We start from the raw sequence: 27012 nt of genomic DNA, 5'->3' as shown, positions 1-27012 counted from the left end.
CTTTTCTGTTCTCATCAGCTTAATAGAGACAGATGATTCTTAATTATCATATTTAAATTGCATTTTACAATTCACAATGCATAGTAGGCACAGGCTCTTATATGTATGAGTTTCTTTATCATAAAATAGTATTTTTAAAGAACACTATTTCTGTTTTATTATTATTATTTTCTTTCCTTCAAGCATTATTATTTGTTATGGAAGTATACTTCCCAGGAACTTATTATTATTATTATTATTATTTTAGGAACTGATGAAAAAGAAATTATAAATATATTGGCAAACCGCAGCAATGCTCAGAGAGTTTATATTTCTGTGGCTTTCAAACAGCTGTATGGTAAAGTATGTATTAATCAGATTTCTAACTTTTTATAGATTGTGGGTGGTGTTTTAGACATGGCCTGTTTTGGGGAAGTACAGTAAGGGAAGGTCTTTTGAAATATTCTGACAAATTAATTCCCCTGTTATAGTCTTAAAATTAACCATTCAAAAATTCTTGGATTTGACCATTTGTAATGACAAGAACTGAATACAATGTTTTTCAAGCTTTTGCATTCTTACTACCTATTATACTCTATTTGTTAGTATATTTTAATTGCATGTTGTACTAAATCTAGCTGTACGAATGCTTTTGAAAACTAAATAATTAAATGACACAATCAATAAAATAAATCTGTTAATTAAAGAAAAACTTTCTTTTGACTTTCCTTAGACATAACTGTTTTCTTTCTACAAAATGCTTATTTGTTAATGTTACCATAATTTATGAGTTTAGTATATCCTTCAGAATTAATGTTAAAAAAAAATAAAAATTGATTATCTAGTAATTTAGCTGCAGTTTTTATATGACTGTATTTCTAATTCATATTGAATCAATAATATTTGTACATTTCTTTAGGATTTGATTGATGAATTAAAAAGTGAACTAACTGGACATTTTGAAGACTGTATACTTGCCTTGATGACTCCAACAAGTGATTATTTGGCTTCTGAACTGCATGAAGCTCTGTGTGGAGCTGGTACAGATGAAGATGTACTTGTTGAGATTTTGTGTACTCGAACGAATCAAGAAATATGGTTAATTAATGAAGCTTATACTAGATGTAAGTTTTTATACCAATTAATTTGAAGTGACATTGTTGTATTAACAAGCTTTAATTTTTTCAATGGAATAACTTTTCAAGTTAAAATAGTTGAAATCTATTTTGTTTTATTTATAGTACTTTCAAAAGATTGCAAGATCAAATATATATCATAAATAGTGTTTGAGAAATTATGTTCCCATTTAAACAATAAAACAGATAATGTACTTTCAAATCATGTCAGTTTTGATCATGTAACATCTTTTAGTGAATAATGGTACTTTTCCTTTAAAACCGAACCAGTTAGTGCTATTTTCTGGGGGAGGGGGAGTATTTTCTTTGTGTAAAGGGTTGCAAATTTGGTTTGTTTCTTTTATGGATGGATTCTTTTTTACTGCAATGAATTCCATGATTTGAGATTTGCCAAGATATGAAGAACTGGCTATTCTATTCCTTCAAAAGCTAAATATTCTTCTTAAAGGAAGACTGTATTCAAATAATCAACTACCTCATAAAATTTAAATATTATCTGAAGACAAAATGAATTGCAGTCTTTACTCATGCCATGTGCACTAGTAGCCAAGCTGGATGAATGTGAGTTTTCATAATTCCCACCATGTATAATCTAAATATAAATTAGTTGCCCTTAAAATGTCTTTGGCATCCTTTTCCTTAGACAGGTAGCTTTCATGTGTTTTCCAATGATGTAAATAAAATAATGATTTTTACTGTAATGTAGGCACTCTACTGGCCAGGAAGATGAAGGAGTCTGAACACGAAAGTGGTTTATTGGATCATATATTTCTTTCATTACTGCCATACAACTTATTAACTTATGGTGTCAGGAGTTAATGTTATTGAGTTTTGCGAACCAAAGCTTGCTTAATGTATAATCAAATGAATCTCAGTACCATGCTCATTGGAATAATTGTGTAAGATAGAGAGAGATATGTACCAATTCCTTGCTATTTTGCCCTAATATTAAAATCATAAACACACACAAGAAAACTGTGAAAATTTATAAAAACTTGTTCATAAGAGAAAAAAAATAGTGTAGACCATTTTTTCCCTCTTACACTGTGTGGTTGGAAGATTTTGTCATGAAATTGAAAAATGTTCTTTATTTCTGTTCCCATTCATTCCGTTTCATCTAGAATGGAGAAAGAAATAAGTCAAATTGTATTAATAGACTGAAAATGTGTAGAATACTTTACTTTTTAGGGCTATGTTAGTCCAAAACAAAAACTAATACTTATGTAATCAAACTTTCCCAAGATATCACATTAAAATTTTGAAGAATTGTAGTCAAATATATGTGAAAATAGCTACATATATTAAGCCTTTGACTACAAACTTCTAAAATCTACCTTTGCATTGGAAGAACAAAGTATAAAAGCAATAATTTCAAATTTTGATTTAGAGAAAGTTAGAGTTAAAAATAATATTTAATTTTAATGCAGCCCTTAAAATTGAAATTTTTCATTCCTCTTTTCATGCAAGAGATTTAGTTTAGCAGTTTTTACCACTTGTGGCCAGTTGTGCATTTTACAGAAGTGTCCTCCACTGTTAGCCTTTTGAAGATTACCAAAATTGGCTGTTATCACTTTCCTGTTAAGTAAACATTTAATTGCTTGGATATGTAAATGACCTCTCCCTATTGAGAGAAAAGTCATTTACATATCCTAGCACCACAGTTACTATGTATTCAGCATACAAAGGAACCACAGATAGTATGTATTGACATAGGATTCATGTATGTTCCTTTGGAGAGAAATCACTAAAACAAGCTGAACTTGTGTGTGCCCATTTTTGTATACAATTTCTGTGCAAGCTGAGCTTTTGCATGGCTACCAAAAGGTTATGAACCATTGGTACAATAAGTAATAAGTAGTAATAATTTTTCTGAAAGGTATCATGTGACCAAAATTACATAGTTTTTTTTTCCCTTTTATGTGATTAATTTCTTAAACTAAAGTCATGTCTCTACAATGAGTCATCATGACTTTGAGCATGACTTAAACTGCAGTTTGAGCATGACTTAAACTGCAGTTTCAAGTGAGCTGGAGAAAATAAGAACTGTGCAGCGATGACAGCACACATTATGATGGCAGAGGGAAGCTCTAGCAACAGCTTTGAAGTGCCTATTTTTAAAGAATCGAACTTAGTTACAGCGTGCATCTTTTATTAAAAGTAAAATAGGAGAGATCATTATACATAAGCACTTTAAGAAATCAAAAGGAATATGAATTGTCTGGGTATGTAGTCACCCAGACAGAAAATAAATTATAAATTTCTGGGTAATCACCTGTTAACTTAAAGATTGTAAATTTAATGTCTGATGACATTGTGCTCATAAATGGCTTTCTAGGTTATTAGATCTTACTTTTAACATTTTTGTTTGGGTTACATTAATGTACTGCATTTCATCTGCAAGTACAAATGAACTCAAAGCTTCACTCTTACTGTTATGAAGACATTGGTAAAGGTTACAGGTAATTGTGGCAAAAATATTATTATCTTCTGAAATATTTTTTTTAATTGGAGGAAATAGCATTTAAAATTTAGCATTTGTAATTGAAGGAAACATTTAAAAACAAAATTTGGGGTGTTTTCCTTTCATTTTGCATATTATTGATCACATAAATTTCAAAAGTAAAGTCATTTGAAACTGGATCAATCATTCTGGATAAAATTTAATTTTCTTGAACTTTTTTGACTGTTTTATGTTGCTATGTGTGTAGACTTATAAATTATTATAGTTAAAAGCAATAAATATAAAGCTTTTTTTGAGCTGTCACATGTTTTTATATATATATATAAAATTACTTTTACAGTTTCACGTGCTTTAATGTAATTACTAATGGACCATAGATTAAAAACATTGATACATAACATTATTAGATTTGATTATTGATACATAACATTATTAGATTATTGATACATAACATTAAAAACATTATTAGTTAAACATACAAGAATTGAGTAAACTATCTGAATTTTATTTTTTAAGCATTGGCCATCAGCTTCTAGAATTACTTTTGTCAGTTTAAATAGCATTAAATAAAACTAGTTTAATTGCTTTATGATATTCTTTTAGCTCATATTTAATTTAAATTATATATTTTCTACTTATTCTCAGATAATATATATATATATATATAATTGTTTCATAAGAATAAATTGAATTTAATTAAAAAATTAAATTTAAATACAAATTTAATTAAATATTCTTTGCACCATTGCTGCAAGGAACAAATACGTATAAAAGTAAAAAAGCAAATTTAAATCCTGAAAAAAAAAAAAAGCCAAAATAATTTTAAAAAAAAATTGTGCAAACATATAAAAGATTTAATACTCGAATTAATATATATATCTTATTTTTATTTATATACTTTCAAATTGAATGTGTTTTCTTATTTTATACTTTTTTTATGTGATACATTACTTGACTTTTTTAAATGCCAATTTCAACATAGAGCCATATTATTTATTTTTGGTATTGTTTATTTATGCTTTATAACATAATTTTTCTCATTTTTATTTCTATCATTTGCAGTATATGAGAAATCATTAGAAAGCGATATACAGGGTGATACTTCTGGACATTTTGAACGACTTCTTGTATCAGTCTGTACTGTAAGTATTGTGGTTATTGATTAATAATATTTGGAAACTTGTAACATGTTATAAATTTAAAGATATTTTAAGTTATAAAAACTTGTACTTGGCGTTATTAATTTTACATGAAATTGCATTTATTTACATTCAGGGTGCAAGGCGTCTTTTCGTTGGGTTTGAGGTAGGATTATGCTGTATGCATGGATTATATTTGGTTACCAGTAGCTAACTGATTAAAAAATTGAGCTTAATAATCTGTTTGAAGTTAGGATCTAACCTAGCTACTTGTGCTAGAAAAAAAAGGAATTAATTCCTTTTTATATTTTTTAAAGTGTCGATTCTAACAAAAACACATTTGTTAACATTTAATTGGATATGCTTGGTAATTTAGTATCATTATTTTGCAGTTCTATGTTGATTATTTTGTAATGAGGATATTTGTATTATAATTTGTTATAACTGACAAATGCATGGTTGGTGGTGGGGATTAATCAACTAGAAATGTTAGTTTTTTTAACTTATTTTGTATATTTGTATATTAAGATGGGCTGTAGCAAGTGCTTATAACAAATAAGTGAGGCACTATACAAATTGAATTTTAATAAACTTTCTGGAGTGTAATATTTTAACTTAAAACCCAGTATAGTTTGCAAACAAAAATTATGTTAAAAAAATATATCAGTTTTTATCTAAAAATATGCAATGAAATAGCTGCTATTAGAGCTTTCATGTTTAGAAATTACTTCTTGAATACATTCCAAATATTAGAAAATTATGTATTAAAAACTGTATTTTATACTTTTATCCATTAATATCATACTATATCACTTTAATTAAAATGCAATACCGCTTATTGTTCCTTTAACCTGATCATTAAGTTTAACTGCACAGAAATATTATTCTAAAATTTGTATTTTTTAACTCCTTTCTATATTATGTATTACATTTGGCATAAGATATATTTTCAGAGTTAATTAACTTTTATGCTAAGAGAAATAAAAATATTGTTTACCTTTTCAAATTAGTGAATATTAATCAATATTTATAATTTAGAAAAAACTATATAATTGGATCCTTTGTTTTCAGTAAATAAATTATTAGCAAATAAGTGATCAGTTTTTTACAGTACTGTATTTTTATCATCTTAAATTTTTGTTTTTGTTGCTGGAGTAAATGATATAATGGATGTCAAAAAATAAATAATAATATATAATGTATTTTTGTAATATTTTATTAAAGGGTGCCAGAAGTGAAGCACCTGCTGATCCAATGTTGGCAAAGCAAAATGCAGAGGTAATTTTATTTTAATGAATTTTACATGTATTAAATAAGCGGTATAATTTTATATTAGCTAAACTTATAATGTAGTTCTTGTAAAGTTTTTCACAGTATGGTAAATTACCTTTGTGTCAGAAAGATGTTTTTGGTAATTGTAAAGAAATACTGTATTTTAAATTTCAAAGTACAACTATAGTTTTAAAATAATTAGATGAGCAAAATTATTTTGCTTTTCCATTCTGTTGGTAGAATAAAATAGAATTTCAAACATTACCAAATTTATGTGTAATTAATACAAACATGTGTTTGGGATTTTTTAAAACCAGTGTACTCCTCATATTTAAGAAAATCATCAAATTCTAAATTTTATTCTTTTTTAGTTTCCTTCAGTTTAATTAATAATGTTATAAGGAATTAAATAATGAAGAATCTGCATAAATGTATATATGTTTCTCGTGATAAAACAACGATATCTAGAAGCCATCAAAATTTGAATAACGTAATCTTCCATAGAATCTTCCATAGAAATTAGGGCATGTAGAAGCCCTAATTTGAATTTGAAATTTATTTTATTATCGATTTCAGATTTTGTAACACTTCAACGAATTTTTGATTAAAAACTAAACAATTTCAAAGTGAGCAATGGCAACGAAAAAAAAAAAAACATTTTTATCTCCAGTGCGGGAGACTCTGTATAGAAAATTCTAAAGATATGCTTATTTTAAAATTAATTTGTGATATTGCTGTTGAACTGAATTTTATAGTTTGAGCACGTAGAACATGATATTTAATAAATAAAGGTAATGCACAAAACATTAAAAAAACTCTCCTTTGGACTTAATTTAAAATCTGAAACCTTCCAGACTGGTTTTTTTTAGTTAGTTATAATTATTAATAAAACTTTTGCTTTTTTAATTAACAAAGCTACAAATTAATAATTAAGTGGAAGAATATTGAGAACACCACATTTGAAACATCTTTGTTCTCTTGTACAAGATCTTTTTGTGTGACCAAATTCTAAACAATTTTTGCATTGAATTACTCGGATATACTCACGAATGTTTTTCCTTGTCCAACCAATATTAACCTTTTGAGACTGCATTATCGACTTAAAAGCTGTGGGGTCAAGTGAGAGAACCCAATTATATCCATGCTGACTTTTCATTTTGAATTTAATTTCCATGGTCGCATCACGTAGCTCATGATTCTGTGTTTTTAGAAGTTTAGCAATTTTCTCTTCCTTAAAACCTTCCTCTACATTGTAGATTATGATTTTAGGATTAATTTTTGTCGGTTGTTTTGGTTCAACCAAGTCCTTTAATTTTGCATTTTCCTTAATTGCATCCTCCAGAATTTTAAGTTCTTCCTCTTTATTGGTTTGAATTAGAATGCCTCCTTTGCGAATTTTCCTGACACGTTTAACTCCTATTTTGAGTTTTGCAGGACTTATATATTTTTCAACATTTTCTTTTGTATTCTCTGATGTTGATCCATCCTCTTTTGGGTAAACCAGAAGGATATGTTCGCTCTGACCTTTATGTCTAGATTTTGATCGACTTCTTTCGTGCACTGTCTTTGCAGCCTTCTCTGCATAAGTCTCTCGAATAATTCCATTGCTTTTTACCTCCGCTAAACCTTGCAAATAGTTTTCTATGTTTTGTGATTGTTCCAATTGTCCTTGGAGTTGCGCTATCACTGCATTTTGTTTTGTTACAATTTTGAAAATATCCAAGAAATAAGATCTTAGTGTCTTAGAGAGTTTCTTTGAAATATTTTCTCGAGAAAGGATACCCTCTAAATTTTCTAAGCATTCAAATGCAGAATCAGTAAATTCACTGGAACAAGAGTCTTTGGAAGTAAAATTAGCAGGATTACAATCTTGTCCATTTGAAACTTTAACGCTAACGTCCTCAGCAGTACTATCTGTTATAACTGGATCTGATATATCTCCATGTGTATTACTAAAATGTGATTTTGAATGTGCTGAAATAGATCTTTCTGCATGTGGAGTTAGAAATGAAGACCTACCGCTATCCACACCTGGTGGCTTATGGTGTTCTGTGTTTTCCGTAGCTGCCATAGTTAAATAATAACTCTTATTAATCCTACTTTAAACCATTACGAAATATATAGTCAAACTAATACTTAAAAAAGGATGAAATGATGATAAATGTTACCGTTAAAGGTAATAACGATACTAGAAAAGAAGTTTTACAGGGAAATTGAAAGCTAGGTAAGTATACACTATATGAATCTTAATGATAATATTTTTTTTTTTTTTTTAGTAAGTGGAGTTGTTGAGATCCTTTTTCAAAAGAATTATTATTATTATTAAATAAATTATTAATGGGAAGAAACTAAGTATAAAGTATTTATTTCCTATAAAATTAATTTTTTTTTTTTTTTTTTTTTTTTGCATGCGCTAGTATTCTTATCGAGAGTAACTATTCAGCAATATCTGGCAATCAAATTTAAAAATAAATAGAATTTAAAATTTTATTTTAGGAAATATCTATCACAAATTAAAGTATTTCCCAATAAAATTTATATCATATGAAAGAGAAAAGATACTATTTGAAGATAGAAAAATTACTACTTGACAGTACAATTTTCATCAATAAATTTTAAATTTAAAAGTTCAAATAGGTGTTTATATGTAATAAAGTATCAAAATCTGAGAGTATGGTTTTCACAAATTTAAAAATAGTAACATCAAGCAAAAACTGGAATATATTGAATATCCTTTACAGCAGCAAAATTTTTTTTTATATAGAAACTACATGACAATAAAAAAATATAAACTATACAACCTTGCAAAATTAATAAATAAAATTATATATTTGGTACATTAAATTCAAATTTAAAGAATTTATATTATCGTTTACGAGTTGTTAAATGGCGAGACATTGCGAAAAATATTCATAATATGCAGACTTCAAACGTTAATAGTTTTTAAACACGTTGACTTACAGACATCAAAATTGTATGAAATGCATCACCTCGTTAAGGACTTTAGATTGATATTAAAGTTATCAATGTAGGGCCAGTTTGTACGCAATTAGTCAGTCACTTGTAGGAACACAAAAAATACGTCATAGCACCATCATAAACTGGTCGAAGAATATCTTATAATGGACAGTATAAGTTAGGCTAAAATTATCTAATTATCTATTTCAGTTAATGTTGCAGATTGCGTTGTTCCTTAATCTTCTAATTGGATCCGGCATTATTATTTTTTGCAGACTGTTAGAGCAATTTTATAAAAAGTAAGTTTGAACTTTCAATTATGTCAAAAAGAGTTTCCGATTCTGGAGCTGCCAAAGGATCTACAAAGCGAAAGCATGTTTCGATGTACTGCTTCCAATAGTGAAGAAAGTGACAGAGAGGTTATTGAAAACGAAAAAATTTCGATTGACAAGTTAGTTATAAACTATTTAAATATTCTCGACACAGTAATTACAGGACTTGAACAGTGGAACTGAACAAGAAATTATGTCTGTTTATAGAATTAAAGAGAAAGTATTAGCACAAAAAACAAAGCAATTTAAACAACTTACATTGAAAGAAATGTTTAATAAAGTAAACAAATAAATATTAAGCCCCTTTTTTTTTTTTTTTTTTTTTTTTTTTTTTGTAAATTTTGATACCCTTTCGATCATAATTGCTCGTTATTTCATAAATTACGGTTTCATATTTTTAATTTTATAATTTCTGCATGCCATCTTACCAGATTTAAATTGATGATCTATAATCGGGAAAAACTGATAATCCAGAATCGCCGAAATCCTGACGAGTCCAGATTGAAGACTTTAGCATTCCATTTTTTTCCGCCAAAAATATCACTCCCTGTACATATTAGTACTTACGTATTAACATAATCGCCTTAGTAGAAGTTGTCAAATTTTCAGAATGTGCTATACTTTGGTAGCCATGTGTGTAATTTTTTTCAATTTTAACCGACAACATTGTAATTTTCATATTTCTTCTAGTTCCAGTGGGTTTTTTTTTTTTTTTTTTTTTTTCAAACAATGTATGATAATTTTTGTCACAAACTCATTTTTAAAATATGTGCTTGTTAGATTAGCGTATAATGGAGGAAAATAAGGTGAAATTTCTGCAGAAATGCAGTATTTTCACAAAATTAATGAAGAACAATTGCTTCGCATTAAAATAATCACCATGAAATTTTCACCTGAATAAAGCAAATAAAAACCCATTTTAAATAGTTTTATAACTAGATTTTTTAGATAAATTCCAAACTAAAATGTAAAATATGTCTGTAATAATATATTTATATGCAATAAATATTTTTTGTAATTATAAATTATCATTCTTTTGCATTAGTGTGTATGTACCATCACATTTATTGAGCAAGTTTTAGTTTTGTATGTCATTTTTTGAGGGAGCAAGAAATAGCTTACAAATTTTGAATGCAATTTGTAATTTTATGAATAAATCTTAATCCTAATTTTGGTGAACCATTAACTTTTCATTAAGCTCATTCATCCTGTTGCTTCATTATTCAAATATTACTGTTACTATGGAAATGCTATTAGTATTGTTTTGCATATTTTTATTATTTTATGACTGAATGTAAAGCAATTTGTATTAAAAATTTGTATTTTTTAATTATAATAAATGCATTGATTAAATAGCAATTAAATGTAATTTTATAATATTAATTAAAAATATACATATAAATACAGTAATAAAGACTAAAGAGTAATATGAAATATTTCAGTTAAGAAATGGTAATCCAAACAAGAGAAATATTGATGTAAAGAGATAAAATATATACAAAGTCTAATTTTATAACCTAATAATTAAATTTATCCAATAGTTTATTACTTCACTATGATATCTGTTGAACCACATTTAAATTGTAATTGTTTATTGCACTTTATGAAAATTCTGTGATATGAAATGATGGTATTGATTTAAAATTCAAAATTAGAGATTTAAATTGTACTTTTTCAGGCATTGTTTGAAGCTGGTGTTGGACAGTGGGGTACTGATGAATCTATATTTAATTCGATCCTTGCTGCCGAAAGTTTTCAGCAGCTAGCCTTAACATTTTATGAATATAACAAATTGAGTGGTCATACAGTGGCTGAAGCAATTGAAAAAGAATTTTCTGGTGATCTGAAGAAAGGAATGTTGGCAATAGGTAAGAAAAGCTGCAAAAATATATTTTTACAATCTGTCAAATTGAAATGTTTTTCAGATTCTGTTTCAGGAAAAATATATCACTGAATGGTTACTTAAATTTAAAGGCTCTAAGAGGCTCACTCTTAGTGATTACAATTCTTGCAGTCTCGAGGTACCCTAATCCTTCAAGAGATCACCCTCTTGATGAGGGTCATTATCCTGGAGCTTTAGTGATCCTTCCTCCTTTCCTTTTCAACTATCCTTATCTGTTCCTTTTTCATTTTTTCCTCCCTTGTAGTTTTCCTTTTCAGAGGTTGGAACTCAGAATAATATGCTGTTACATCTCTTTGCTTCTAGTTTCTCATGGAGAGAAAACCACCTATGTGTTTGCCATGCATTGTGACCCGTAAGACTGGGAAGGAGGGTCCTGGTAGTTGAGAGAGTTACTGTCTTCAGCACACTGCTGTGGCATGTACTTCAGACTGAAATGGTAGACATTAGTTGCCCCCACTAGTGTCAATCAGTTAGTTACTATTCTTTAATGTCTGTGACTTGAGGATAAGCTTTTGGAAGTTCCTGCTTTTGGGAAAGCTGATTTTAGGGTTTCAGACTGCATATAGACCTGATTCACCTTGGTACAGGAATCTGCATTCCCTTATTGGATTCTGTGCCTGGTTCGAATCTTTTTTCCCTCTAAAATATGAGGCTTTAACGATACGAAGTTCTAACAAAAATGATTTTATCTCTCAAAAAATTAAGACAAATATAAATGCCAAAGAAAATAAAATTCCACCATGATTTGTGGTTATTAATAATACAGCAGGTGTTCTTCAGAATCTGTCATCATTCCTGATACAGAAATATATACTACATTCAAGCATCAGTGTACCAACAAACATAAAATAATTCCAGTTTGGAGCCCTAATTGAAACAACTTCTTTAATTCAGCTCTGTTATTCTTCTAGGATTAAAAATGCTTAGGCCTGTAAGTTAATCAGATCACAAAGTTAGTCGATGTAAGTTATTAAAACATTAAATTATTGTTGTGGCATAATTTCGGAAATCAACCTCCTTTCCAAATCAGAACAGGAAATTGTTTCTGAACTGTCTGACCAGAATTTCTGTACTGCAAAATGGATCAAGATGCATAAGGTATGTCAGTTGATTGATACAAAACACATCATCCTGACATGTTCACCTGATCTACTAAGAATATTAAAGCTGGGTACTTAAGCTGCTCTGTAAGATCTTATATACCAACCCCCTTGTGACTAAATTAACTGCTAACTGCAAAGGGCAGTACTTGCCTCTGTTGATTATGCTTAAAATGGAAGTCAAGAAAGGAAGTACAGATGCTAAAAGTTACAAAGAATTTTTTTTTTTTTTTTTTTTTTTTTTTTTTTTTTTTCCTGAAAGCCAGACAATTGGTAATTGAGATACAGCCACAAAATTTATCTTACACTAATACAATGAAATCAGTAAAATCAATAGGCACACAAAAAAAATGTGTGTACAGAATAAGCAGCCAAACCACAGTTAACAGCAAAGCATAGCACAGAAATCGGCAATAAAAATAACCAAAACACCAAATAATAAAGAAATTAATAAAGAATAAAAGAAAATTTCGATGCCTTCCAAAAATCCAAATGTGAGCTCCCTTGGGAACTAGAAAATTTAAATTCCAGTATGCTTGTGCACTGGAAGGCACCTACTTGAATTTAAACAGGAAAACTGCACCATAAAAGCAGACATTAACCTTTGGCCACTCTCGTTTCACAGAACCATTGCCGCTTCCACCAAAACTTCATTAACATTAAGGATTTGATCAACATACATCATCCTTCGCATTTGGCAAGTCAGGAAACTATGCTAAAACTAGAACAACAAAATAAACTTCAGAGATATTCTTTCACCAGGAAATATAATCTGGTAGATGAGCATATCAGTGACGATGTAGGTCTGCACACCTCATTTCACTACATTTCCAGTTCAATTGATTTCCTTAACAAACCTTCAAGCTGTTGCTATTTAAATAAATACTCAGTTTAGTGTGAATTTGTTCAGTTTATTTCCCTCAGATCATAATATCAGTCAACAAGATTCAGATGGCTTAATAAACCAGCTGCTTGAACCCTTTACCATAATATGGGATTTTAATGGCCATAGTCCACTCAGATATAAGGGCACAAATCCTCAAAGCAAACAGGTAGCGCAAATGATTGGAAATCACTGACTCTGTCTCTTCAATAATGAGTGAGATGTTTTCTTCCACAAGCTTACAAAAGACCTTTGATGCTCTTAATCCCTCCATCTGTTCATCATCTCTTTTGCCATGTATATTTATTGTAGGGAATCATTCTCACAATAGTAATCATCTCACCATCTTTGTGTCTTTCGCATAAGAAGTAAATCATATGTCAAGAATCCCTCATTTTGTATTTTATAGTGCAGAGTGGAAACTCTTCTCATCTCTTGCAGGATTCACAGGTAAAATTGTTCCTATTGATGACACTGTGAAAATCATCATTGCTGTCATTATTCAGGTAGCTACAGTTTCTATACCTATGACATCAACAAAGCTTCTTAAGTATTAAAAATCATGGTGGAATCATTAATGCCAAGAAACTATGAAAAAGAGAAAAGCTTGGAGAATTTTTCAAAGGTATCCCATTTTTTCGAACCATTTAGATTCAAAAAGCCAAAGCAAACACAATAAAAATAAAACAGAAGGATTCATGAATATCATAAGTATCATCAATAACCTCCTCTATGCCAAGTAAAAGAGTTTGAAAAAGTTAAAAAAATATTGAATATATAAAGACCATACAATTTTTTTTCGTGTAAAAGATGGCCGAGCAATTAATTAGCACCAAAGAAGAAATTTAAAAAATATGAGACCTTTACTGTCGTTTCTGTTAATGAGACCTTTGCTATCATTTCTAAATTGCATATATAAAGGCCATACATTTTTTTTTTTTTTTCCCTGTAAAAGATGGCCGAGTAATTAATTAGCACCAAAGAAGAAATTGCAAATATATGAGACCTTTACTATCATTTCTAGTTGCAGCATTTATCTGCCAGCATTTCTTTTTATCAACTGTCAGCATGAGAATTTTCCCATTTCTCTCACCTCTTCCAACTGAGAACCATATAACTGCAATTTTACCATCCTTGAGCTAAAGAGAGCATAGTTACTGACATATTGGTCTAGTTTAGATCTAGATGTTATTAGTTATCAAATGTTAAATCATCTCTCCTGCAAGCCATTGACTGTCCTTTTTGCACTTTACTGTTGGGTGTGGTGAATTTTTCCCATTCTATAAATAAAAAGTTCTATAAATAAAAAATTTTATAAATAAAAAATAATAAAGTTATCATTCCAGTATCTAAGCCATAAGAATATAAAGACCATACAATTTTAATCAAGCCAGAATATAAAGCCAGAAGAAAGATCCCTTCAACTATCGACATATCACATGTACCAGTTGAGTCTGCAAGCTATTTGAAAAATTGCTAAACTGTCCAGCTCGTTTATTACCTTGAAAAAAACCAAAGTTATCTTGCCATATTCAAGGGATTTCTGCAAAGGATGAATGGCCGTTGATAACATATTTCTTTCGTAAACATGATTCTTTAAGCCTTTATCAAAAGAAACCATCTTGTATCTGTAATTTTTGACATGGAAAAAGACAGAATGAAGAGACTGAAATTTATTTTTTCTTATTACACAAAACTACTTAAGAGGCTTTTAAATCAGAAAATCCTTCTGATGGCTATTGATAAAAGTTTTAGAAATTTATTGCATGATTGGACAGTTTACCAAAATTCTTTACATTTCATGAATTTCTCCTTTCTAGCAGTTCTTCATCTCCAGAACCTGTTCATATGCACACTGCAAGCTCTAATTTAATATTTAAAATGGCAAGTTAAAAGCCTTAGTCTACATCAAAACGCTTTGCCTATCATACTGAATTTTCATTTGTTGCCAAAAAAAAAAGTGTAAAAACAGCAATTCCTTCCAAAAAAAATTAAGTTAACAATTTTTTTTTCTTCAAAAAAAAAAATCAAGTTAACAATTTTTTTTTAAGTTTTGAGACGCCAAATAGATAGATAGCAGTGTAAACTGATGTAATGAAACATAAATTAATTTTTAATAAATAAAGCAAAATTATACTCTTTGCTTTGCTAATGAAATAGTTTGAAAATATAAATGTATGCACATATGGGAAAATGTTTCACAACAATATTCAGAATTATTTCAGATTATGTTCGATTTTTACTAACTTATATTTTTCAGAATTTTTTAAATGGGTTCACAATTGCTCTTGAATATACTAGTGTATCTTGAATATTTTTTTGTTTTATTAATACCATTTTGGCTGTATAATATCTTTTATAATGTCTCTGAATGTATCTTATAAAAACAAAAATTAACTATTTTTCAACTAAAAATAAACCACTATAAATCATAACAAAATTCATTGTCATAGTAAAGTGCAAAGAGTTTTGTTGCATTTAAAATGCTTTAGAAAATGAAAATTCAGTTAGAGACAAATAACTTTCAAGTGATTTGTCATGAAGTCAAATGCAGATATTAGATCTGTGTCTCTGACAATAAAGGAGAATATTAATGTTATTTATTTGAAAATGTGAATGGTGAGCATATGTATGTATCTCGAAATTGACATCTGATTTTAAATAGGTACTATAAAATCGCAAAGTTCTAAAAATTAAAGATGACAAAAAGCTTTTCTGTTTTTCTTATTAATAACATTTCTCCAAACTGGATAAGCTGTCTATTTAAGTACAGTAAAATTCGTATAATGCACATATCTCAGATATGGATAAGTGAATTTGCAGATTCAAGTGTGTCTTTTTGAGTTTTGTTTACATTTTCCTTTTTTGACCTTTTCATTAAATATAGATTGTTACAGAATAATTAACTAAAACACGTGAATATCCTAAGAGGTACAATTGAATTAATTACTCTAAAAAGCGCTGGAATTGAAATTTTGATTTATTAATGTTCTGAGTCCATTTTGGTTCCTTATATTTTTTAATTTTTGATACCCCAAAATTTTACAAATGCTGTTTCCAAGAATCTATATTCTTCTTTTTCTGCTTGTTGTGCAAAATGTAAACTATGAGTTGCAAAATTAATTTAAGTTGTAACGCAACATCTAAAAAATTGTGGATTGAAAATTCTTGATATGTGTTAACAACAATACAAAATTAATATTAAAAGAGAGCAAAATATATATCCAAAAGTAAAGGTTTATATAAAGCAAAAAATCTGTAGATTAATTATTCATGCATACTAAATTAGAGCATTGATGCTGGTGCAGGAAATGCTAAAAAGCTTTAATATTAAAATTAATTTGCTTTTCCCATCAAAATAGGCAATAAATATAGAATACGTTTTATTAATTTGTTTGCACATACATATAAGGGAAAAAACTGAATGTTGGTATTTCAAAATTGACTATGAATTATATAGGCATTCATGGCTAAAACAGTCGCAAATTTTTGGGATTCAAGTTGATAGAAGATTCCTTTACTAATATTAAGCTAAACTGTATTGATTGAGATCACAATTCTTGTCAAACAGATGAAAAATAGATTAACTCTCAAATTAACTGGTATTTAACTCTTTTAATCTCTAATGTTTCTATTGAAACTCAAAATTTCGAAAGCATCGATATTGAAAGGTGCTTTTTTTTATTAGAATGTCTTAAGACTTGCACTGAAACGTTTAAGTTTTTTAAGCATTAATATGAAAGACACTTTTTTATTATAATACCAGAATGTCACTAGCACCTTTGTTTGCCTCTCCATTCTTTTCCTCACAATATATTATTTATAATTGAATTGTGTAAGCATGTTTCTTGATATATTTATGTTCTTTAAAGTACTGGGGAAAATATAATTGAACAGGAATACGTAGCTGCTAGATTAAGCATATCTATTTCTGTGGAATTAAGATTATGTATCTTTCTTTACTATGGCACAAGAGCAGTGACTGTTATAAAAGCAGTTTTTTTCCTATGTGTAAGTAAAAAATCTAGCAACAGATGATCAACATCAAGAGTATCAACAACAAGACTTTTATATTCTGACTAATTTGTCTAGAAATTGTAATTTTTATACATAAACTAGTATAAAACTGCATAACAAAGATTAGTTTTTGTGAAATGTATTTATTTTATCCTTTTTTCCCCTCCAGCACAATGTGTTGAAAATCGTCCATTTTATTTTGCTGAAAAACTGTATAAGGCCATGAAGGTAGTAAGTGTGTGTTTATTAGCATGTCTTTTGCATTTGTATATATGTGTTTGTTAGCATGTCTTTGTTATTTTTGTAAGTATATGTTTATTCTAATTTGCCTATATTCATTATTTTTCAAATATATTCAAATGTATTTGAAAAATTAACTTCAAAATTATGATTAGGAGTAATTTCTTATTCTTGCTTTCCTATTAGGGTCTAGGTACAGATGATAGAACACTTATAAGGATAGTTGTATCCCGCTGTGAAATAGATATGGTTCAGATCAAAGCAGAATATGAAAGAAATTATGGCAAGCCTTTAGGTGAAGCAATTGCTGTAAGTTGTATTTATTTATCAAGATATATGATTGTGATTTTTTTATTTTAAGAAATGTATATTAATTTTTGTTATATATGCAATTTAAAAAAAAAAAATTTCAATCAAAGAGCAAGTATTTATTCAAATGTTTTATAACTTTGAATGGATATTTCAGAAACATTTTCTGATCATAATTTATTTTTAGTAAAACCAAAAAATTTTAAATATGGCTTTCTGTTATAATTAAATTTTCTCTTATTAATAAATATGTGTAAAATGTTTTGCATTCTGAAATTGAATTCTTTTTTAATATTAATTTTAATTAAATTTAACCTTGTAATGCTTCTGCATTAGATACTGAATTAAAATATACATTAATTCAATAAATTTTAAAATGTTCTTCAATGTAGTGTGAGCTGCCCAAATAGGAGAGTTACTCTGACTACCATATCAAAGGGCTTGGGTTTGAATCCCAAAGAGGGCATGGATATTTTTAAATGTGTAGTGTTTTTGTGACATGGAGGCAGTCTAAATATATGGCAACCCAATGTCCTTTCTTGTGAACTAGTGGTAGGGAAAGAGAGGTAAGAAATCCTCGAACCCCCACCCCAGGATGCTTTTCTTCAAAATTGGGATGGAACTGGACAAAATTGTACCGTCACCTAGGTAGTGCTCAAGGCTGACAGGCATAATCTTATTCTCCTAGCCGCGATGAATTTTGTGGGCTTGTTCTGATGTCAGACAAGCGAGATTAGTCACAACAACGTGTGTTGCCAAAATATTGGTTTTTCTAGAGATTGTGTCAAGGCTAATATAAACAAGGCTAGCAGTAGTCCAAAAAATACAATATTATGTAATCTCTTGAAAAATTATCCAGTCATCACAGGAAAACAATCTTTTAAAAAGATTTTTTATGAATTTTGTCATTATATTTACTCTTGTTATCATGCATTGTAATTCCATTCCATAATTCAATAAACTTTTTGCAATGAAATTAATGCTGATCAACAAAAAAAAAAAGTTAGTAGAATTTTTTTAATTCATTTTAATACATGTTTCACTTGTATGAATCTTTTTCTGTTTTAAATGTTTGAATTTTATTTTTTGTGTAAGAAAAGCATCTTAATTAATAATTGGTGTTCTTCTTAGGATGATACATCTGGTGACTACCGCAGAATTTTGATTGCTTTGGTGGATGGAATCTAATTTTCATATTGCAAGTCATATAAATGAAAATCTTTTTTGTAATCATGTTTTAAAGCTTTCTATTTATATTTAAACTTTTCTGCTGTTATGAAAAAAGTTGGAAAAGATTTTATTCTATTAATTTTAAAATTACTAAAACATAATTTTAAAATTTTCTTTCTATCAAAAAATTGTTTTAAATTCGCAGTTGTATCCAAAGTATTTTCGAAAATGCGTTATCGTGCAATAAAATTCAAAATGTTTTAAAGTATGCATTTTAGAATTGCAGCATATATACTTTTAACTTCAGCCAATAAATACAAATTCATTTGAAAATTAAACAAGAGTTAGTGATTTTTTTTTCCTTTTGGTGAGCAATGCTTGATTTTCCTGTTCAAATTTTTTGTATATTAAAATATAAGCTGTGTAATGGTTTATTACATTTATTGTGATTCTATATCAGTCTTTATGCTGTTCATTTTTGTTATGCTGTGATATTTTTTGTCTCTAAGGTTATTAATAAAATTGTTTATGTGTCTAAATTTAATAATTAACATCATTTTTATGTATTGTGATATTTTGGTTTGAACTTTAATAAACAATTAATTGTGTTCATATTAATTTTTTTTACATTAGCCATGCTATATCATTGTTAAAATATTGATTTTTCATATGATTAAATCTTAATTCTTAATATTTGTATTGAATTATTTTGGAATATTCATCATGAATAGCATATATATTTGTATTTCGGAATTCTTTCAATATAATTAGTGGTATAACAGGTATTAAAAGGTTATGACTATCTATTTGACTGAGTGTAATGGAGATAATTGCGTATGAATAAAAATGTGATTGTTTTATCCTTATGTTCATTGCAAATCAAATGATTTTTGCTTATTATCTGGTGATGTAGCATTAATCGTCATATATAAGAATATTTCCATGATATAAGTTATTAATTGACAATGTTAATATAAGAACTTTACTAATGCTGATATGTAATCAATTTTAAATAAATATACTTTTTTTTTTTTTTTTTTTTCCCAAAATTATGATCTTGTTGCATTGTTCATTTGAGTTTATTTCAAGATTTTCTATTGTTCTATATTATTTTTTTAACTTTTTCATATTTTGTATTAGTTTGCCTTTACTTACATGTGTAAAAAGTAGTGTATTTTTTTAACTGTGCCTGTAACTATCACTCATGTGCTTTGCTGTGTTCAAATAACCTAACCTGGGATTATTACCTCTAATATATTTATATAAAGTAATTTCAAAAAGTTAAATGTTTTGTTAAAAACATATATTCATTTTCTATGAAATATGGTTATTTATGTATTAAATTTTTCAGATATTAAATATGTTATTTTTTAACTAAATAAATAATTTGATTGTTCCGAATTGACTGTAAATTAGAATGTTATTACATAAATAAATAAATTGTTAACATTATTCAATAATTTAGTTGTTTGTATTAAAAAACTTTTCATACATGCTGTTATTCATGCTAAACTAAAAAAAAAAAAAAAAAAAAAATGGCAGTGTTGTGAATTTAACTAAATCAAAAAGTTCATAGCCCACTAGCGACTAAATGGTAAAGTTGCTGAAAACTAGTAGTCTGGTCCGAAGTTCAAATCCTGCGAATGGGCTGGCTGCATGAGCATTTTCGTAGTTTTCACCATGTGTAACGTGTATGTGAGCCAGTTTCCCTGAGAAAGTTCTCCATGAAGGCATGCCTCCCCTTAGGCAGATAGCCCTCGAGGCTTTGCCACAATCACATAAACCAAACCAAAAATTTATATTTGGAATGCATTTTGCATTGTTGTTTAAGTGCACTATCCTTGTTAACTGGAAGAATAATAAAGTTTAAAGAGTATTCTTAGGTTTAACCGTCCGAGCATTACAGGTTTAGCCCTGAAATTTCAAAGTTTGTCAAAATGTCTTGAATAAATAGTATTATTTTTATTACAATTAAAAAAATAACTCTCTCACTTTGTACTTTGATTCCTTTTCTTCCAATATACATCCAACCTGAAATCGTATACATTAAAAACTGGCAGACATTTTCTTGTGTAATGAATACGAAAGCCACCCTTCTATAGTCGTAAATGTTGGCATGAATGCTGCTTTCCACACTTTAAAAATATTTCTAAAATTTTTCATATTTTATAAAAAAATTTTTCTATTTTGTCCTTTTATTAAATGAGATTTAAAAGATATTATATATCTAAATATGTGTCTGTGTGTAAACATAGACATAAATTTGTTTTCAAATTGATTATTTTTATATAAATCAGGCTCCTTGATAATAAAGGTAGCTGGCCATGGTCAACTCCATGCTTTCTATCCTGAATGGTAACTTACATGCATTAGTACCTCAGGAAATATTTTATCAAGCTATTCAGGCCTGCCGAATCCAACCACACTTTCTTATCATCTTCCTGTGGACTTTATAGAAATGTCTACATTTTTTTTATTTTCTTGTTAAGATTACTACTAAAAGGTATCAAACTTCATATGACTGCAAGCAATGCAACAATTTTTTCAAGCTACTCTAACTTATAAAATGGTTTTTCCTGTGTTTTTTAGTATATAGGAATATTTTGTTACTTGTAAAGTTTATTTTTGTACTTTTTGATGTGATGTAACTTAAAAACTGCCATACATATTTAAGTGATTAGTGATTTAAAAATTACCTGTTGCACATTTTAAATTATATCAAAGTTCTTACAGTATTATTCATTTTGTACTTACGAATAGCATCAGAGAAAATATTAGTGGATTTTAGGTGCAAAAAAAAAGAGTAAAATGTTGATGTGCAATGAGTCAGGTGTTTGATGTTGATCCTAAACTACTTCATAGAGCACACAATTTGTATATTTATAATGTCCTCACTTGTTATCTGTAATATGAAAAAATTTCTTCGACTAAGTAATAAAACTAAAACTTAAAATTTCATGGCATTCATTATGTTTAACTTTAGCATAATTTATAAAAAATATAAAAATATGTTTTAGCGATTCAATGTGATAACTCAAAACAATGTTGATTTAAAGTTTTTGTGTACTCTAAGAATTTTCATTAGTATTTTAAAGTATACCTATTTGCAGTTAGAATGAGCTTTGATTTGTGTTGTGTAACATTGCAGTACATATTTTGTCCAGTGGTTTCAAGCTAGTTGACAATCTTAGAATGTGGTTGTTAGGGAATTAAAAACAGATTAAATATTTTAATATATGTACTTTAATATTTTGTAAAGTTTTAGAGATTGTTAAAATACTGAACTTGGTATTCAGAGTTTGTAGTTATGTTTTGAGTATGCATCCATTATGAAATATTTACTATATCAGTATTACAGGTTTCATTTTAAAACGTTTCACTTGTTGATTGAATTTTCCATATCTGTGTAAAATTCTGTACTTAAGCATTAAATTTACTATTTTTTCTCTGTTCTCATATTTTTTTACTTTCATAACTGTGTATAATTTTGAATTTAAGAACATGAAATTAATATAAACATCTATGGGTGTATTTTTACTTCCATGTATACTTGTTACCTTAGGCCTTTGGCAGTTACGTTTGAGAATCAAATAAGTTGCTGAATACGAATTTGAAGATTAAGTTTACCACTTTTAATGACTACTTCCATTGGTTGTTTTAAGAAAATACCCTAAATACCATGTATTATAAAACAGTTCAATGGAGAAAAATGTGTTAGGAATATTGCTTATTACATTTTATTTTAATTATTGAGGGATTGAAAGTTTTCTATTATCTACAGTCATTTTTGGATGTAAATAAACAAACTTTCAATATTTAGAATGCTGATTGCCTTGATCAGCCTTGGCTGTAGTTGGCCTAAAACATCGCTTACTGTGGTACACTATGCTTACATTTGCATTAATAAATCTGTATATTTCTCTTTTCATGAATAAAATTCATATTAATTTTTTCCTGCTACCTCCTTTTCTTCAGCTGGGGTGGCAGGATGGCCATGAGCTGACCTTTGAGAAACATATACACTCTTTCAATATGAAAAACCATCTTTGGTCAAAGTATTTTCTCTGACTGAAGGACTGTCTTCATATATAATTTCAGTACGAAATAATATTGGGGCAATGAACATGCCAAATATTGGTTAAAAATTCTCTGTTGTATATTTCGCACAATCTATGTGAAGTTTCTGAAAAGCAGTCCTACTGCAAAAGCCTGATATTTTTGTTCTCTGCAATGTTTCTATATAATAATGCATGTTAAATAAAAGGCAGGAGGAGCTGTTATGAATCCTGTTTCCAGCACATTATGTTAATATTCATTTATTTCATCCCTAAAATAGGATTCTCGGTGAATTATTAACCTTATATCCTTGTAGTGGTAAAGCACTCTATTTTTTAAATTATCTGCTTTGTTAATGTTGAACAAATTTTCAAAGAAAACATGAATTAATTCAGTATACAATGTTTTCAAATAATTCATCATACATGTACAGTACAGCCCACAGATTTGAGGTAATGTGCATTAAGTAGATGGCCAATTAATGAGAATGGTGAGTTTTATTGAATCTGAGGTGGACATCTCGTAGTGCATTGATAAAAATTAATATTTTCAAAATACATACAACTCAAAATACTTTGCTGCAAATTCATCGGCTAAACAAGTGATTTTTCAACTTGTTTTCCCTCTTGCACTCCTTTCGCCATTACTAGATCCCTTTCTTTTTCAAAATTCGAAAAATACATACACATTTATTTAGATTTAGATTATTTTGTAAGGGTACAGCAGGAATCAGGCCAACCATGTCCCTCCTGAAACTATGAAGTTCCCATCTGGTTGAGAACTCTGTTCTAAACTCTTTTAATGCATAAAGGGTGGAAAAAATGTAAAGTCTAATAAAATGTAATCACTGTGTTGCAGAAGAAAGATACAAAAAAAATGTATAAGGATGAGTAAAATAATTGGATGGTTTTGAAGAAAACTTTGTTAATATTTAATTACAGGTATCTCTGATAAGGATTTCTTTTCCATATTACACTCATGTCCATAAATTAAGGATAATTCGGAGTCACGCAGAAATCGACCTTTAAATAAATATATCACCTGTAAAATCACTACACACATCTTCAAGAATCATATGCAAATTTCAGGAAGTAACCAGATGACACCGATGGTACGTCACAATGACGAGAGTGATATATAAGGAATACAGGAAAAGAAGTAAAATTGTTCACAGGTGCTTTATAAGCATTTCAGTGCAATAACCGAATAGTTATGACACAAAAGACACATTTAATGATTTTTTACGTGGTAGAATTATCGGCCATCTGGAATGTGGGCGTAACCAACTGGAAGTATTAGACGAACTTGCAATTGCCCAGAGTGTCATCTCCAAGCTTTGGCAACAATTCCAAGATGGTGGTAATGTGAGTAGACGTTACAGCACATGTCGCCCCAGAGTTACAACACTGAATGAGGACCGGTATTTGGCAGTTACTACCAAAAGAAACAGACGGAGCACAACCTCAGACCTGTCTCATCAGCTCTCTTCAGCCACTGGTACGACAGTTTCAAGGCAGACCGTGTACAGGTGCTTAGGGCAGATTGGTCTGTATGCTCGTAGCCCTGTCAGATGCATTCCACTTACTGCAACTCACTGTCGCCTGCGGTTAGGCTGGAGTAGAGAGCATGCATTGTGGACACCACAACAGTGGGCTTGTGGGATGTTTTCCAACGAGTCCAGGTTTAGCTTGCACTCTGATTCTCGCCGGACTTCATATGAAGAGCTCCAGGTACCCGTTACCACCAAGAAAACATTGAACGACTCCGGTACGGTGGTGCAGGAGTGCTCGTTTGGGGTGGAATTATTCTGGGTTCCAGAACTGATCTGCTTGTTCAAATTGGAACCATGACAAGCCAAATCTATAGGGACGTCATTCTGGAACAACATGTACGTTTGTTTCGGGGTGCCATGGGCGCACAATTTGTGTTTATGGATGACAACGCCCGTCCTCACCGTGCAAACATCGTAAGTGAATGCCTTCAATTGGAGGATATCACCCGTATGGACTGGCCAGCATTCTCACCGGACTTGAATCCAGTAGAGCACGTGTGGGACATGCTTGGCCAACAAGTTGCAGCCCGTCAACCTCCTCCTACATGTCTACCGGAACTTCGGAGAGCATTGCTTTATGAGTGGTGTAATATCCCCCAAGATCAGATCGATAATTTGATACTCAGTATGCCTAGGCGTTGTACGGACTGTATTGCATCGTCTGGGAGACATACAATGTATTAATAATCATACCAACCATGTAACATTGGTTTTTTGTAAATAGGTTTGTTTTTTTTTAATTTGCTCCAGGGAGAAAATTCGCTAATTTTTTTTTAATAATATCAAACATATAGCATCTTTTTTTGCTCTTTACCTTTTGTTTAATAAATAAGCTTTACAAATAAGTCAAATTTGTCTTGCTTCTAACTCTTTCTTTGCCTGATTTTGCATTATTCTTAATTTATGGACATGAGTGTTGTTCATGCGATGCGTGCGTTGTTATACAACAATTTCAAATTAACTAGAAGTGGACTGTACTAAATATTTTATTCGACAACTTTAACCAAATGTGTGCCATCTTTCAAGCAATGACTTACTACTAACAACAACAACAATAAAAAATTTAAAAAAAAAACTGAGTAAGCGTTTACAGGGTTGCTGTAATGAATATCTGCGCCATGCAAGGCGCCAAGAAGAGAAAAAATGACGTAATCTTACAGTTAAATAGTCCTAATAACTTAACATACCCCCCCCCGGCATTGAAGGGTTACTTCAATAATTTCGTGCGATAATACTCATAACAACCTACAAAATTGTACAATTACTACCTTATACAATAAAGCAATACGAATAACATCTCTTAATTCAATATAATAATATTCAATTTTCAATAAAAAATTTTATACACAATACAATTTACAATATAAGTTTTATAATTATAAGCTAACACTTAACTAACTTAAGAAGCTTCTTCTTGGGGTAAAATTGCAATTTTTGTAATTCCAAGCTTAATGATGCCCTTTGCTGTCTGTATTTCTACTACTCTAACTTTACCGGTAACTCCAGGAAAAATTCTTGTAATGCGCCCTAACACCCATCTACAGACAGGAAGCTCATCCTCCTTAACTAGTACTAGCATACCTATTTTAATAATCGTTTGTTCTACCTTCCATTTTGAACGCTGTTGTAGTGTGTTTAAATAGTCCCTATGCCAACGAAGTTTTTTGCGTTGTCTGAGATAATGATTGAGCATTTTCCGCGCCTAGCAATAAATCTCTTTAAGGTGGCAATAAATCTCTTTAAGGTGGCAATAAATGCGTCAGTGGTGAGGTCACTCACTAGTTCCAGATGCACTGCCTTTGTTATAAGGCAAATGAAAAGAGCTAAATATACCTTATGAAGAGTTCCTTTCCTCTGTCCCTCGTACCTAATAAAAAATGGACCGCAAAAATCGGTGCCGACATGATTAAAGGGTGAGCTCGGATTTACGCGCTCTGCAGGTAATGACCCCATAATTTGTTCGATAGTGACTGGTTTATTTTTACTACAAATTATACATTCATGGGTAATCTTTCTAGTTAAATTCCTACCTTGTAATGGTCAAAATTTCTATCTCATAAAACAAAATAATGCTTGCGAACCTACGTGTAAATATTTCTGATGATAATGCTCAGCAATCAGCTTAGTTAGTTTGCATTTAACAAGCAAAATTATTTGATGTTTTTGTGAAAACATTACATTGGCCCCTTGTAATCGGCCTCCTACTCTCATTACATAATTTGCATCCAAAAAAGGGTTCAAAGAAAGTAAATTACTTTTATTATTAATGGGTTTACCTTGTGCGAGGGAGTTGTAATCTGAATAAAAACTACAATTTTGAACCTCTCTTACTAAAAAGGATTCTGCCTCATTTAACTCCTTTGAACTTACCCCTCCTGTTCTTCTCTGTGCTCATTTCTGTTTTGCACACCTAGAGTTCCAAATGAACCTGAAAATATAACTAAGAATACGTAATAATTTTAAATAATTGTTAGTGATATCTAGGACATTATCAATAAATTTTAA

General features: G+C 29.5%; 1 protein-coding gene across 6 annotated transcripts in view; it reads left to right on the top strand.

Annotated features, from left to right (window-relative positions):
- LOC118185541 (annexin-B12-like) overlaps positions 1-22351 on the top strand; it is a 57928-nt gene extending 35577 nt beyond the window's left edge. For 3 of the 6 annotated variants that reach the window (XM_085817461.1, XM_085817460.1, XM_085817462.1), the window contains exons 4-12: positions 248-342; positions 899-1103; positions 4639-4718; positions 4852-4881; positions 5940-5993; positions 10956-11145; positions 17350-17411; positions 17607-17729; positions 18861-22351. In XM_085817461.1, the coding sequence (XP_085673587.1) occupies positions 248-342; positions 899-1103; positions 4639-4718; positions 4852-4881; positions 5940-5993; positions 10956-11145; positions 17350-17411; positions 17607-17729; positions 18861-18917 (896 nt within the window). In that variant the 3' untranslated portion in view covers positions 18918-22351. The remainder of the gene's footprint in view (positions 1-247; positions 343-898; positions 1104-4638; positions 4719-4851; positions 4882-5939; positions 5994-10955; positions 11146-17349; positions 17412-17606; positions 17730-18860) is intronic. The other 3 variants (XM_085817463.1, XM_085817465.1, XM_085817464.1) reach the window with 3 other exon arrangements.
- The last annotated feature ends 4661 nt before the right edge of the window (positions 22352-27012 follow it).

The sequence above is a fragment of the Stegodyphus dumicola genome, chromosome 5 (assembly GCF_044657685.1).
Source record: "Stegodyphus dumicola isolate Sdum_Otavi_A_Nest chromosome 5, ASM4465768v1".
NCBI classification, from domain to species: Eukaryota; Metazoa; Arthropoda; class Arachnida; order Araneae; family Eresidae; genus Stegodyphus; species Stegodyphus dumicola.
Note: the sequence above shows the minus strand (reverse complement) of the source record. Positions and strands in the feature narration are given on the sequence as shown.